Source organism: Maniola hyperantus, chromosome 26, assembly GCF_902806685.2.
Source record: "Maniola hyperantus chromosome 26, iAphHyp1.2, whole genome shotgun sequence".
Classification (NCBI taxonomy): Eukaryota; Metazoa; Arthropoda; class Insecta; order Lepidoptera; family Nymphalidae; genus Maniola; species Maniola hyperantus.
In genome coordinates, this window is record NC_048561.1 from 7,409,656 (window position 1) to 7,424,281 (window position 14,626).

The 14,626-nt window shown below is 36.7% G+C and overlaps 1 protein-coding gene and 1 long non-coding RNA gene across 3 annotated transcripts in view; one reads left to right on the forward strand and one right to left on the reverse strand.

Annotated features, from left to right (window-relative positions):
* Positions 1–14,626, reverse strand: part of LOC138404264 (uncharacterized) — a 99,380-nt gene that overhangs the window by 66,426 nt on the left and 18,328 nt on the right. The gene's annotated exons all lie outside the window — the stretch shown is intronic.
* Positions 715–14,422, forward strand: LOC117994284 (uncharacterized). 2 transcript variants are annotated; one of them, XM_069507754.1, is made up of 7 exons: positions 715–1,002; positions 2,929–2,997; positions 4,656–4,827; positions 5,465–5,670; positions 8,185–8,474; positions 9,545–9,701; positions 11,314–14,422. In XM_069507754.1, exons 2-7 carry the CDS (start codon positions 2,936–2,938, stop codon positions 12,050–12,052), a joined length of 1,626 nt encoding a protein of 541 aa, XP_069363855.1. In that variant the 5' UTR covers positions 715–1,002; positions 2,929–2,935; the 3' UTR covers positions 12,053–14,422. The 2 variants fall into 2 exon arrangements, with proteins under 2 accessions (XP_069363855.1, XP_034838067.1); XM_034982176.2 differs by having other exon boundaries at positions 9,551–9,701.

Genomic DNA, 14,626 nt, shown 5'->3' on the forward strand with positions numbered 1-14,626 from the left:
AACCGTGATAGTAAGAAAGTTTAAGTTTTTACAGATTAAATAACTATGTATTTCTTTTGCCGCTATAACACCTAATACAAAGGCAGAATAGAAATAAATTAATAATTACTCCCATACAACAAACGTGATTTTTTGCCCTATTTATATATTATGGTACGGAATCCTTTGTGCACGAATATATGGGCAAGAGCTAATATTTAAAAAAATTGTGTGAATTTAAGATTATTTACTAGCAACACCGCATATAAGAGAACAGCATGGATCATCAGATATGCAACTAGCGTGGCACCCTCAGTCCCTCTTGCTCAAGCAGATGTATCTAAGTGACTTGTGAAATGTCATTCCTTATACACTTCACGTTGTTTGTCAAGATCTCACGTACAAATACATCTTGACAAACAAAAAAGTGGCCACGGTGATAAGGACAGAAATTAATCATCTTGTCACGTTCTAATAAGAGCCTTTATGCATTTAGCTATCTCGTTTTAACAGTAAGAGTCACATTAGGGCCACTTCTAAAGGTATTTATTCAGTGGCATGGATTTATGATCCAGGCAGAAAAGATTACTGCCAACATAACAAAACTTTTTCTTTGAAACTAATTCACTTGTTTTGAGAAATTCACTGTTTCCGTCTCAGGTTTCCGTGCTGTTTCCCTACGTTTCAGATATTTTTGTCCTGAGTTTAGTTTCAAATGTTTTTGTTATAGTTAAAAAAAATATTATCGATATTTATTAATCGTATTAACAAATTGCTAGCGTGGTCACAGCTTTATTGCTTTATCGATTCGGCATCGGCTTATTTGCAATCGTAGGCCCAACACTAGCAGTTGTCAAAAATCCAATAATTTATGGAAATTAATAGTAAATAATTTACGTTCTTATTTTTAGATTATTCGTGTAATTATTGTATTATTGGAGTAAATAAGGTTTTAAAAAAATATGGTATAGCTAGTTAATGCATGTTTAGTGGTTCGGAAGCATTTCGGAGTCGGAAATTGTGGTAAGTTTAAATTTTTGTTTTCGCAGTTTCTAACCTTGTTTTCGAACTATTTGCGCGCGAAATAAGTTTTTCTGATGAATTTTAAGTTGAATTGCCTATTTAACATAGATTTATTAGCTTTTTCGTTAAGTTTTATGTGATCGAAATTGATTATTGGCGCGTCCTACTCTGGAAATCGCTTCGTAAACTTGCGAAGTTAGATCGCCGCTTGATATTGTATTTGGCACCTTATTTTTAGAGGCATAAGGTCGAGAAATGGATTTGATACCGTTGCGATATTGGAATACCAGAGTAAGGACGCGGAACAAGTTATAATGGGGAATGTAAAGGCGGTGGTACACTGATGCATTGAAAAATTAATTTTTACTTAATAGTTTTTTTTTTAAATAAATATGCAAAGAATAATTATTAGGTACCTAAAAGAATAAAACAAAGTTCAAATAAAGTTTTTTTTATAATCTCACACATCAAATCTGATGCAATAATCTGAGAGCTCTCAATAATGTTTTCGGCTGTGTGAAGTCTGCCAAACTGCACTTGGCCAGCGTGGTGGACTATGGCTAAACCCTTCTCATCCTGACGAGACCCGTGCTCAGTAGTGAGCCGGCGATAGGTTGATGAATGAATGAATAGCTAGAAGAGTAGTAAAGGCAGCAAGCTGTGATAACAACTATAGATAGATGGGTGTGGGTTCAAATCCTATTGGTTCACCAATTTTTTTAAACAAACCCTATGCCCCCACCACATGCATTGCGACTCGCGCAACTCGTCATGTACGCTGACGCCACTGTAACAGAAACCTTCACGCAAGTGCCAACAGCAACTGTATAAAGTTTCAACTCAATCGGATAAAGCAAACACTAATATATAGTATAACACTAGCTTGTGCTCGCGACTTCGTCCGCGTGGACTACACAAATTTCAAACCCCTATTTTACTCCTCCAGGGATTGAATTTTCAAAAATCCTTTCTTAGTGAATGCCTACGTCATAGTAACCATCTGCATGCCAAATTTCAGTCCGATCCGTCCAGTAGTTTGAGCTGTGCGTTGATAGATCAGTCAGTCAGTCGCCTTTTCCTTTTATATATTTAGACTAGCGACCTGCCCCGGCTTCGCACGGGTAGCTTATCACAATTTTCGTAGGGATCTCTATTTTTTTTGAAAATATAATATAGCAGTATGTCACTCAGGAATAATGTTCTTGTCTATCTACTGTTGAAATAATTTTCAAAATCCGATTCAGTAGTTGCAGAGATTACTTCCTACATACAAACTTACAAACTTTACCTCTTTATAATATTAGTTTAGACTAGCTGATGCCCGCGACTTCGGCAACGTGGATTTAGGTTTTAAAAATCCCATGGGAACTCTTTAATTGTCCGGAATAAAAAGTAGCCTATGTCCTTCCCTGGGGGTATTAGATTCCTTTTTCCCTTTTGGGAAAAAGGAATCTATATTCTTTTTCCCGTCTGTCTGTCTGTCTGTCAAGAAACCTACAGGGTACTTCCCGTTGACCTAGAATCATAAAATTTGGCAGGTAGGTAGGTCTTATAGCTGACATTCGGGGAAAAATCTGAAAACCGTGAATTTGTGGTTACATCACACAAAAAAATAATTGTAGTCATGAACTAATAATTAGTATTTTCAAATTTTGAAGTGAGTGACTATATCAAGTGGGGTATCATATGAAAGGTCTTCACCTGTACATTCTAAAACAGATTTTTATTTATTTTTATGCATCATAATTTTTGAATTATCGTGCAAAATGTCGAAAAAATACGACTGTAGTACGAAACCCTCGTTGCGCGAGCCTGACTCGCACTTGGCCGGTTTTTAAAAAAAATATTTTCTTTGGGCAGTTGTGTAAACTTTTTCTCTGGCGCTGTTTATTGAACTAAAAATAATTTGTGTTATTTTTTTCACAGAATAAAAATGGCTGATATATGCTGTGTGGATGGATGTGATCCTACAGCAGAGGATGTTACCTACTTCAAGTAAGTTAAATAACATAAGCAAAGAGCAACCGCCGAGTTTCTTGCTGGTTCATCTCGGTAGGAACGGCATTCCGAACCAGTGGTAAATTAAACTAGTTAACGATTCTAAAGCACTTGTAATAAGTCTACTTGAATAAAATAAATTCTATTCTATTCTAAAGGTGATTGACTGACTGATCTATCAACGCACAGCTCAAACTACTGGACGGATTGGGCTGAAATTTGGCATGCAGATAGCTATTATGACGACGGCATCCGTTAAGAAAGGATTTTTGAAATTCAACCCCTAAGGGGGTGAAATAGGGGTTTGAAATTTGTGTAGTCCACGCGGACGAAGTCACGAGCATAAGCTGGTCTTACGATATTTCGTATTACTTATTTTAATTTTGTGGTATCTCCTAAGATGGCATTCTAAATTAAATGATGGAAAGGGCAATTTTGATCTAAATTGAATATTACAGATGATCAACTATTTTATTTTGATAAGAATTAATAGTATGTCAGTAAAAACACCCTCAAAAGCCTTAGATCTGAAACAAACCCTCCAAGGGTTTCTCCTCCAAGATCACATTTGAAAATCATAAAATCGATTATTGCGAGCCAACCTTAATAGATACATGTATGCTATCGCGGACTTTATTGTAGAACTTTAGAAGAGAAAAAATTTCACCATATATTATTTCGTGTAACTTTGACCATTTATGCAGCGCACGCCTCGGAAACTCTCAAATGAGAGGATTTTTTCTGACCTAATTCACATTATTTCAATTTCCCTAGGGATCTCTAATTTTTTGAGAATTAAACTATACATATAAACCTTCCTCTTGAATCACTCTATCTATTGGTGAAAGCACCATTAAAATCCGTTGCTTAATTTAAAAGATCTACGCGTTCATACATACAGACAGACAGCGAGAAGCGACTTTATTTTATACTAAGTAAAATAACTACTCAGTAAAACTAACTAAAACTAAGTAAAATAACTAAGTAAACGTAAATAAAAGTAAATAAAAGTAAATAAATGTAAGTAAAAGTAAATAAGTAAGTAAGTATAACTAAGTAAAATAATTACTAAGTATAAAATGTAAGAAATTAAATATCACATGGTTTAAAGGTCAACAATCAATATCGATATAATAATAATAAATTGTATAATAAATAATAATAATTTGATATATAATAATAATAATTTGTTCCAATTAAAATTTTGCTTAAAGTTACCCTCGACCCCTAAACTAGGTTAACCCGTGTCATGTCACCCGCCACCGCTCCAAATTTTTCGTAAGTCCGTTTAGTCGCACGGTAGCGCGTTCCAGGTCACCCATACCGCGCACTTTGGCTGCGCTCAACGCACTGCTGAAGGAGTCCCCTCGCTGTGACATATTTGCTGACAAATGGGCTGACCTCATGGGTCAGATCTTGCACTTTTGTGAAAATTTATAATTTTGCTTTTTAAAATTTATAATTTTAAGTTGTTAATTTTTGTAAGTATGTTTATGTTAGTTTGTACTCGTATTTTAATTAGTGTAATTGGCTTTATGGCCGTTCTAATTAAATAATAAATAAATAATAATAATAATAATAATGGGGGGTCAGTCTCTTCCCAGATGTGCAATGACAATGATTATTATTTTTAAATATAAATAAATGCATTCCAGGTTTCCAAACAGCCGCACCCTGCGCCGCAAGTGGCTGGACGCGATCACCAACTCGGTGAAGGTGACCCTGGACACGGCGGTCTGCAGTCAGCACTTTCTGCCGCACCAGTATGAGGTGATACGCGGCAAAAAGAGGCTCAAGGCGAAAGTAGTTCCCAGCGTGTTTGATAAGGTGAGACCAGTGTCTTCTAGGTGCCCACCCAAACAGTACAGCCTGCGCCGCAAGGGGCTGGACGCGATCACCAACTCGGTGAAGGTGACCCTGAACACGGCAATCAAAACCTATGGGTACTTCCCGTTGACCTAGAATCATGAAATTCGACATGACCTTTAGAATGAGATTTCAGCTTTATAGAGCATTGTCTCTGTCATTCATACCTGTGTGACGTTTTGTCTGTCTCAACGACACAGACAACGCTCTACGAAACCGCCATCTCTTTCTAAAGGTCGATGTACAATATTTCCTGTCGGGTACTGTACCAATGTCTTATAGCATAAGTAAACGGAAAAATCCGAAAACCGCGAATTTGTCGTTACATCCTGAAAAAAAATTAAAATGTGGTCATCAACTAATAATTAGTATTTTCAATTATCAAAGTAAGATAACTATATCAAGTGGAGTATCATATGTATGGGCTTCACCTGTGAATTCTAAAACAGATATTTTGAACTATCGTGCAAAATGTCAAAAAAATACGACTGTAGGACGAAACCCTCGGTGCGCGAGTCTGACTCGCACTTGGCTGGTTTTTTTATGGAGATACGGGAACCTCCAAATATAAAAACCTTTTTTTTTATCTCAATTTCAGATCACAAACCCAAAGTCTCCACAAAAAGAGAAAACAGAATCCAGTGATGGTGAAGATTCAATTCCATTACAAGAAGTCAAATTCGTCGCCACAGACAATGCAGATACAGGACAGAGCAAGCCCTCTCCAGACCATAGACTTGAGGATAGACAGGACAGTGAGGGTAGTCTGAGAAATGGAGTTAAAGAAGATGATATCGTGAAAAGGTATAAACAATTTTTTTCACTTCTCATGCTCGTAAAGTTCTTCTTTACGCTGGTTGTAAGCGGACTAAAACTGCTTTTTATGCTCTAGTGCATAAAAGTGTGTTTTGAATTTTCAAAATCGGATTTCCAAACTCACAAACTAACAAAATCCCGCAAACTATTTTGGACTTGCCTTTACACAAGTTTATAAAATCTATTAAGTGTGCTCCTGGAAAAAGCATATTACACAATTGAAGATTATCTAAACGATAAAAAAGCGTGAATTTGACTCCAAATACTTTTCTTATACATGGCATAATATTGTATATCAAAACTTTGAAAAGAGCTACCGCCGAGTTTCTTGCTGGTTCTTCTTAGGAAAGGCATTCCGAATCAGTGGTAGATGCATCTGACGATTCAAAAATACTTTTTTTTAACAAATTTTGTCTTTTTACACAACTACCCAATAAAAGGAGTGTAATGTTCACAAGATTCTTGTATGTATGTGAGTTTCTTTATTCCATTATAACTTCTAAATGCCTGAACAGTGAACAGATTAGGATGTATGGGCTATCATTAGGAGCCTTACATCATAGGTATTGAGTGACGCTGGCTATAATTTTGTTGAAAAATTACTTTCCGTTTGACGAGAACTCTTTATAACGCACTAAAACAAATAATAAACAAATAAATAAATATTTATTTGTTCCAAATACAATTTTGCTTAACGTTACCCTCGACCCCCAAACTAGGTTAACCCGTGTCATGGGGGTCAGTCTCTTCCCAGATGTGCAATGACAATGATAAGTATTTTTACTTTAGTGTGTGTATATTCCTAATACAAGTAGGTATTAACGAATTAGATTGTCAGTAAAATACCCGCAGGGTGATAACGTATCTCGCGACAGGCTTGCGACAGACGTAAATCTCGCGATCACTGCTGTCAAACTTCCGGCTAGAGAGAGACAGCAATAGCCACAAAGGAAAATAAGAAGAAGAAGAAGAGAGACAGCAAATGAACTGTCGCATTGCTACTGCTGTCGCGTTGCTGTCGCTACTGCAACGTTTCACGTAATCACCCCGCGGGTCCCTTCAATTTCGCTATATAGAGTGTACACTGTACTAGTAACTTTAGTTACAGTAAACAGCCAGATATAGTTTCAGTAGTAACTTTTGTTACAGAAAACAGCCAGATATAGTTTCAATAGTAACTTTTGTTACAGAAAACAGCCAGATATAGTTTCAGTAGTAACTTTTGTTACAGAAAACAGCCAGATATAGTTTCAATAGTAACTTTTGTTACAGAAAACAGCCAGATATAGTTTCAGTAGTAACTTTTGTTACAGTAAACAGCCAGATATAGTTTCAATAGTAACTTTTGTTACAGAAAACAGCCAGATATGGTTTCAATTGTAACATTTGTTACAGAAAACAGCCAGATATAGTTTCAATAGTAACTTTTGTTACAGAAAACAGCCAGATATGGTTTCAATAGTAACTTTTATTACAGAAAACAGCCAGATATAGTTTCAGTAGTAACTTTTGTTACAGAAAACAGCCAGATATAGTTTCAATAGTAACTTTTGTTACAGAAAACAGCCAGATATAGTTTCAGTAGTAACTTTTGTTACAGTAAACAGCCAGATATAGTTTCAATAGTAACTTTTGTTACAGAAAACAGCCAGATATGGTTTCAATTGTAACATTTGTTACAGAAAACAGCCAGATATAGTTTCAATAGTAACTTTTGTTACAGAAAACAGCCAGATATGGTTTCAATAGTAACTTTTATTACAGAAAACAGCCAGATATAGTTTCAGTAGTAACTTTTGTTACAGAAAACAGCCAGATATAGTTTCAATAGTAACTTTTGTTACAGAAAACAGCCAGATATGGTTTCAATTGTAACTTTTGTTACAGAAAACAGCCAGATATAGTTTCAATAGTAACTTTTGTTACAGAAAACAGCCAGATATGGTTTCAATAGTAACTTTTATTACAGAAAACAGCCAGATATAGTTTCAGTAGTAACTTTTGTTACAGAAAACAGCCAGATATAGTTTCAATAGTAACTTTTGTTACAGAAAACAGCCAGATATAGTTTCAATAGTAACTTTTGTTACAGAAAACAGCCAGATATAGTTTCAATAGTAACTTTTGTTACAGAAAACAGCCAGATATGGTTTCAATTGTAACTTTTGTTACAGAAAACAGCCAGATATAGTTTCAATAGTAACTTTTGTTACAGAAAACAGCCAGATATGGTTTCAATAGTAACTTTTATTACAGAAAACAGCCAGATATAGTTTCAGTAGTAACTTTTGTTACAGAAAACAGCCAGATATAGTTTCAATAGTAACTTTTGTTACAGAAAACAGCCAGATATAGTTTCAATAGTAACTTTTGTTACAGAAAACAGCCAGATATAGTTTCAATAGTAACTTTTGTTACAGAAAACAGCCAGATATAGTTGCAATAGTAACTTTTGTTACAGAAAACAGCCAGATATAGTTTCAATAGTAACTTTTGTTACAGAAAACAGCCAGATACAGTATCAGTAACCGACTCGGAAAGCAACAAGGACATTGAAGACATAATAACACATTACCAAATCAAACAGATCCGCCCCTTGCACCAACCGACAGACAGCCACTCCCCAGACGTGTCTATAGAGATCGAAGTGCCCCTGGCCTCGGATATGGAAATGGAGAGAAATGGGGAAATAGGGAGAAATGGGGAAATAGGGAGAAACGGGGAAATAGACGATGTGATTGATGTGGATGAAGTAGCTGAACCTGTGTTTATTGAAGTTGCGGTTGGGAAAGGTAAGATTCTTGTATAATATCCTCGTATTATTATAAATGCGAAGTGTGTTTGTTTGTTGGTTTGTCCTTCAATCACGTCGCAACCAAAGAGTTCCCAAGGCATTTTTAAAAACATAAATTCACCCGAACGAAGTCGCGGGCATTAGTTAGTCTAAATATATAAAAGGATAAGGTGACTGACTGACTGACTGATCTATCAACGCACAGCTCAAACTACTGGACGGATCGGGCTGAAAGACACGCAAAAGTGTTATTTTTTATTTTGTTTATTTGAAAGTAATCAACAGCGTAATTACATAATGGGGCCGATTCTCTTGGTTTCAATATCTAAACTAAACTAAATTAACAAGTCTAAATCTAGTGGTATCCTTTTCCGCAAGCAACATTATGAAAGGGATAGCAATAGATTTAGACGTGTCATTTTAGTTTAGTTTAGAGATTGTGTACAAGAGAATCGGCCCCAATTATTATTTTAATTTAAATTTAACAGAAGGCCACAAGAGATTACTTAAAATTACAATGAAAACTATTTTAACAGAAAAGATTTAGAATAAATGTATATAATATATACCATAATAAAATTACAACAGTGTGTGTGTGTGTGTGTGTGTGTGTGTGTGTGTGTGTGTGTGTGTGTGTAAGTGGGAGTGTGTGATTGCTTGCATATTTAGATGTTACCTATTTCCTTTTTAAATTTATTATTAGACTAGCTGATGCCCGCGACTTCGTCCGCGTGGAATTAGATTTTTTAAAAATCCCGTGGGAACTCTTTGATTTTCCGGAATAAAAAGTAGTCTATGTCACTCTCCAGGTCTTTATCTATACCCATGCAAAAAATCACGTCAATCCGTTGCACCGTTGCGGCGTGATTGAAGGACAAACCAACAAACCAACAAACAAACACACTTTCGCATTTATATAAGGGTACGGATAGTTATAATTTTTTTAGTAGACTAAGCAGCTTTCGCGATGCGTCGCTATCAGAAGTGCTCGGAGTTTTCCAAATGTTTGTCCAATTTATTGTTGAACTGGTTAACAGAAGAGAAGTTGTTGTATAAAGAAATGATTTTGTCCAGGTGGTGAGGTGGACGAGACCACCAATGAGGACTGTATGATGCTGCTGGAGAGCGTCCAGTGCGATGTGGACCCCAGCAGCCTCATGTTCCCCCCAGAGGACCCGGGGGATGCTTCGGGGGGGGACTCCGATGTCATCGACTTGGGGGAGAAGTGAGTGATCTCCTTGTTGTTATTATAATGGTATCTAATCTATACTCTATATCTAAATATATAAAAGGAAAAGGTGACTGACTGACTGACTGACTGACTGACTGACTGACTGACTGACTGATCTATCAACGCACAGCTCAAACTACTGGGCGGATCGGGCTGAAATTTGGCATGCAGATAGCTATTATGACGTAGGCGTCCGCTAAGAAAGGATTTTGGAAAATTCAACCCCTAAGGGGGTGAAATAGGGGTTTGAAATTTGTGTAGTCCACGCGGACGAAGTCGCGAGCATAAGCTAGTTAATAAATAAAATTGAAGTGTCTGTCTGTAATTTCGAAATAACCTCAAATTAAGCTCATATAGTTATTTGAACTGTACCCTAACTGAATCACGCGTTTTAAAAATTTTTGTCTGTCTGTCTGTTCGAACGGGTTAATCCGGAACGGCTGAACCTATTTTGACGGGACTTTCACAGACAAGTAGAGAGTTAATCAGAGGGTAACATAGGCTTTCTTTTAACCGACTTTCAAAAAGGAGTTGTGTTTTTCAATTTCAATGTATTTGCCCATAAACTACATTTATTATGTACAAAGTAGGATTATGGATACTCAGTTTGGGAGTCGCAATTTGGTCCTTTCTACCTTTGTCCGATTTGAGTAATTTTGTTTTAATCGATAGAAAAGCTTTGCGACATTGTACCATAAAAAATTTGGTTTTCAACTCCTGAATCCTGATGCTGTACGGGACCTGACCACAAAAATGGATGGGATTTAGAAACTGTCGGTTACAAAACAAATTGATATTGGAGGTACTTACCAAGTAAAGACCTTTTGAATTCGAGGACCCAAGTCCTCAGCCCTGATGCTGTAAGGAATTGCATTCTTAAATCGTGGTGATCCCACGAGATTTATAAAGAACTTCCTGGACGGATCGGGCTGAAATTTGGCATGCAAATCGCTATTATGACGTAGGCATCCGCTAAGAAACTAAATTTAGAGAAGTTAAAATTATGACAGTGCATAATCAATATATTTATGAAAATTTATTGTACGTCCATAAAAACATAAATAAGTTCAAGAAAAAAAGTGACTGTCATAATGTAAATACTAGAAATAAAAATAAACTTGTAACGCCCATCTCCAGGCTAAGTAAAGTTAGCAATTCATTTATTGGAAAATCTATAAGATTTTATAATAAGCTTCTAGAAGACATATTGGAGATGTCTCTCAACAAGTTCAAAGTTTTCATAAAACGTAAACTAATTGAAAAATCCTATTACAATGTAAAGGATTATTTAAATGATAAGCAAGCTTGGGAATGAGTTGCTTAACGACTTTGTGATAGTTCTAATAAGTTTCAATAATTTTGTAAAGTGGTGATAATAAAAAGAATACCCGGCTGAGTTTGTTGTGGGCTCTTCTCAGACCTGGGCGCGTTTGGAACCCTCGTAGCTTTAGTTTTACGTGCGTAATAATTATCACCACTATATCTTAGAAATCCAACATCTGACTTTCAATAAGAGTTATTAATTACCTATTTTGAATAAATCATTTGACTTTGAATTTGACTTTGAAAGGATTTTTGAAAATTCAACCCTCGTTTTATTCCATAGAAAAGAAGACCCGGTCAGCCTTTTAACTTCGAGCGACGAAGACGAACTGATCATCGAAGAACCGAAATACGACATGGTCGAAGTTTCCGACGAAACCGACGAGGACGACGTGCCGCTCGTCAGACTGGTCGACAAACCGACCGACCAAACCGAATCGCCGAAAAAGAAGAAATCCGTCGACATAATGTCCCAAAACAACTTGACGAAGCTTCTATGGGGGCGGCTCTGTGAATACTACTGTCTCGAATGTCGCTTCACTTCTACCAGTAGCGCTGCGCTGAGGAATCATATGAAGGAGCATTCCACACAAGTCATACAAGTGTGTGAGATATGCAGTTATACCACCTCCAGCAAACACCAGTACGTCAGACATAAGAGGAAACATAAAGAAGACAAACTGTTTAAGTGTCACTTATGTAAGTACACAGCAAGACATAACATGAGTCTCATATACCATCTCAAATCCCACGACAACGGACAATTTGTGAGTGACAAAAGTGTTTTCAAGTGTGAAAAGTGCAATTTCGAGACGGACTACAAAGTGATCTTGGAGAAACATATTAGGATGTGTTCGTCGAAGAGCAAGAGGTATAGCTGTGCCAAGTGCAGCTATGAGACGGACAGACGGAGCGACTTGAAGCGACATAAGGAGAGGAAACACGACTCTCGTAACAAGGACGACGACTATGAACCGCCCGCGTGGGCCAAACTGGTGAAGAAACCGAAATTTGATAAATAGAAGGGATCATCACCCGCAACTGTGAACATAATGATGTAAATACTAATCCGATAACACCCCTACCACTATGGAAGTGACCATGACCCGCAAAAATGAGAGATTTCATTGCAGAAGTTTGAGGGATCCCATCGTATTAGTATCCCAATAAAACTATTATGGAAGGGGTCACTCACGATCACTATGGTAAGAGTGACGATCCTTAGCAATGACCATGACCACCCTAGGATATATCTCTCTCTCTTTCCCCCTTGATATTTCCAAGTGCAGTACAAAGCGAGACAACACGAGTTTGATCTACAATCTAAAATCGCAGGAAACCGAACATTTCATGTATGACAATGTTTAAGTGTGAAAAGTGCAATTTCGAGACGGACTACAAAGTGAGCTTGGAGAAACACATCCGGATATGTTCGTCGAAGAGCAAGAGGTATAGCTGTGCCAAGTGCAGCTATGAGACGGACAGACGGAGCGACTTGAAGCGACATAAGGAGAGGAAACACGACTCTCGTAACAAAGACGACGACTATGAACCGCCCGCGTGGGCCAAACTGGTGAAGAAACCGAAATGTGATAAATAGAAGGCATCATCACCCGCAACTGTGAACATAATGATGTAAATACTAATCCGATAACACCCCTACCACTTTGGAAGTGACCATGACCCGCAAAAATGAGAGATTTCATTCCAGAAGTTTGAGGGATCCCATCGTATTAATATCCCAATAAAAGTACTATGGAAGGGGTCACTCACGATCACTATGGTAGGGGCTGTTGACCATATCATAATGTACATCGACGTTTAGAAGGAGATAGCAGATTTGTAGAGCACTGTCTCGGTCGTTGAGACCGACAAAACGTCATATAGGTATGAGTGACAGAGACAATGCTCTACAAAGCCGAAATGTCATTCCAAAGACCGATGTACATTACTTTCGAACGCGTACTGTAAGTAAATTGCTGAAGGATTTGACATCCCATCACACTATCATCACAATAAAGCCGTCGCTATTATGGAAGGAGTGACGACCCTTAGTAATGAGAATAATGACGTAAAGTGAGACGAAACATCACATCTAGGTATTACACTGGGGGACTGGAACAGGACATAATATGTACAAGTACGCTGGAAAAGGTGTTCCATACAAAATGTCATTAATTTTTAAGCCGATTCAAACGTGCGCCAGCGAGCGTGCCGAGGATTGAAATTGATTAAAAAAAACCGGCCAAGTGTGAGTTAGACTCGCGCACCGAGGGTTCCGTACTCGGTTAATTTTTTTTAAGTTTTGCACGATAAATCAATCTGTTTTAGAATGTACATGTAACGCCCTTTCATATGATACCCCACTTGGTATAGTTATCTTACTTTGAAAGTTTACAATACTAATTATTTGTTCATGAACACATTTTAATTTTTTTAATGATGTATCCACAAATTCACGGTTTACGGATTGAATCGGTTTTCATCACAAATAAAAAATGTGTTCATGAACAAATAATTAGTATTTTCAACTATAAAGTAAGATTACTACTCTTATATACCAAGTGGGGTATCATATTATATATGATATGAAAGGGCTTTATCTCTCTCTACATTCTTAAAGGAAATGGCGAAAATCTAGTTGCTTCAAAATGAATCGGCAATTGCAGGTCCAGCATGCTTGTATTAGTAGAGTTCAGTGACTCAGGGTCTACTGTTTTGTACATTTAATACACTAAAGTTACCTCGAAATAAGATTTTGCGCTCACTGCGCTCGTATAGTTGATTTGATTGATTGATTTATAAATACGGCTTTGGTTTTATTTTGTAATGTAATGAGTTATGAATCAAAGTGAGGTATTTGTTTATTTTTACTCAGCTAAGATATAGCTAGGCTGTGTAATATTAATAGTCAGCAGAATGTATATAAAATGTGTGTTTGTATGTTTGTCGGTTTCTACGTACATGTCAAACTACTCGCTATCGGAACGAGAGCAAAAATCATTTTAAAAAATTAAAATCTACACATATAATAAAACTTTAGTTTTTGTATAGGCAATCTCTCAAAATGTCAAATTTATAAGGATAAAGGTTATTTGACGATTGAAAAATCGGCACTTACTGCCGTACTCAGAGTCGCTTAATCGTTACTTAAGTTTAGTTAAAACGAGACAGAGCTGTATCCCTCACATAAATCTGTCTCGTTTTAACTCAATCTTAAGTAGGTAACGATTAGCGACTCTAAGTGCGGCAGTAAATCTATTGTGAATCCTCCAAATAAATTCAAATTTAAAAAAAACTTGTCTTTTGTATGCGCAGGTCGCTAGTGATTTTTGTAAGTCTGTGTAATGTAAATAAATAAATTGTAAATATAATTCCATCAAAATTTGAAATATTTTGTTTTATTTATTTTCTGATCCATCGCGACCCGTATTATAAATGCGAAAGTGTGTTTATTTGTTGGTTTGTCCGTCAATCATGGAGCCACAGATTGACATAATATTTTCTCCTTTTTTAATCTGTTCTACAAGTATCCAAAACGCATGATACCGCAGCCGCCATGTTAATTCCGACTGTGACGTCACATGGATTGAAAT

Coding starts and splice junctions, on each gene's coding strand:
- LOC117994284 (XM_069507754.1), top strand. CDS start 2,936: ATGGCTGATATATGCTGTGTGGATGGATGTGATCCTACAGCAGAGGAT. Junction 8,475..9,544: donor TGAAGTTGCGGTTGGGAAAG/GTAAGATTCTTG, acceptor AGAAATGATTTT/GTCCAGGTGGTGAGGTGGAC. Junction 9,702..11,313: donor GTCATCGACTTGGGGGAGAA/GTGAGTGATCTC, acceptor TTTATTCCATAG/AAAAGAAGACCCGGTCAGCC.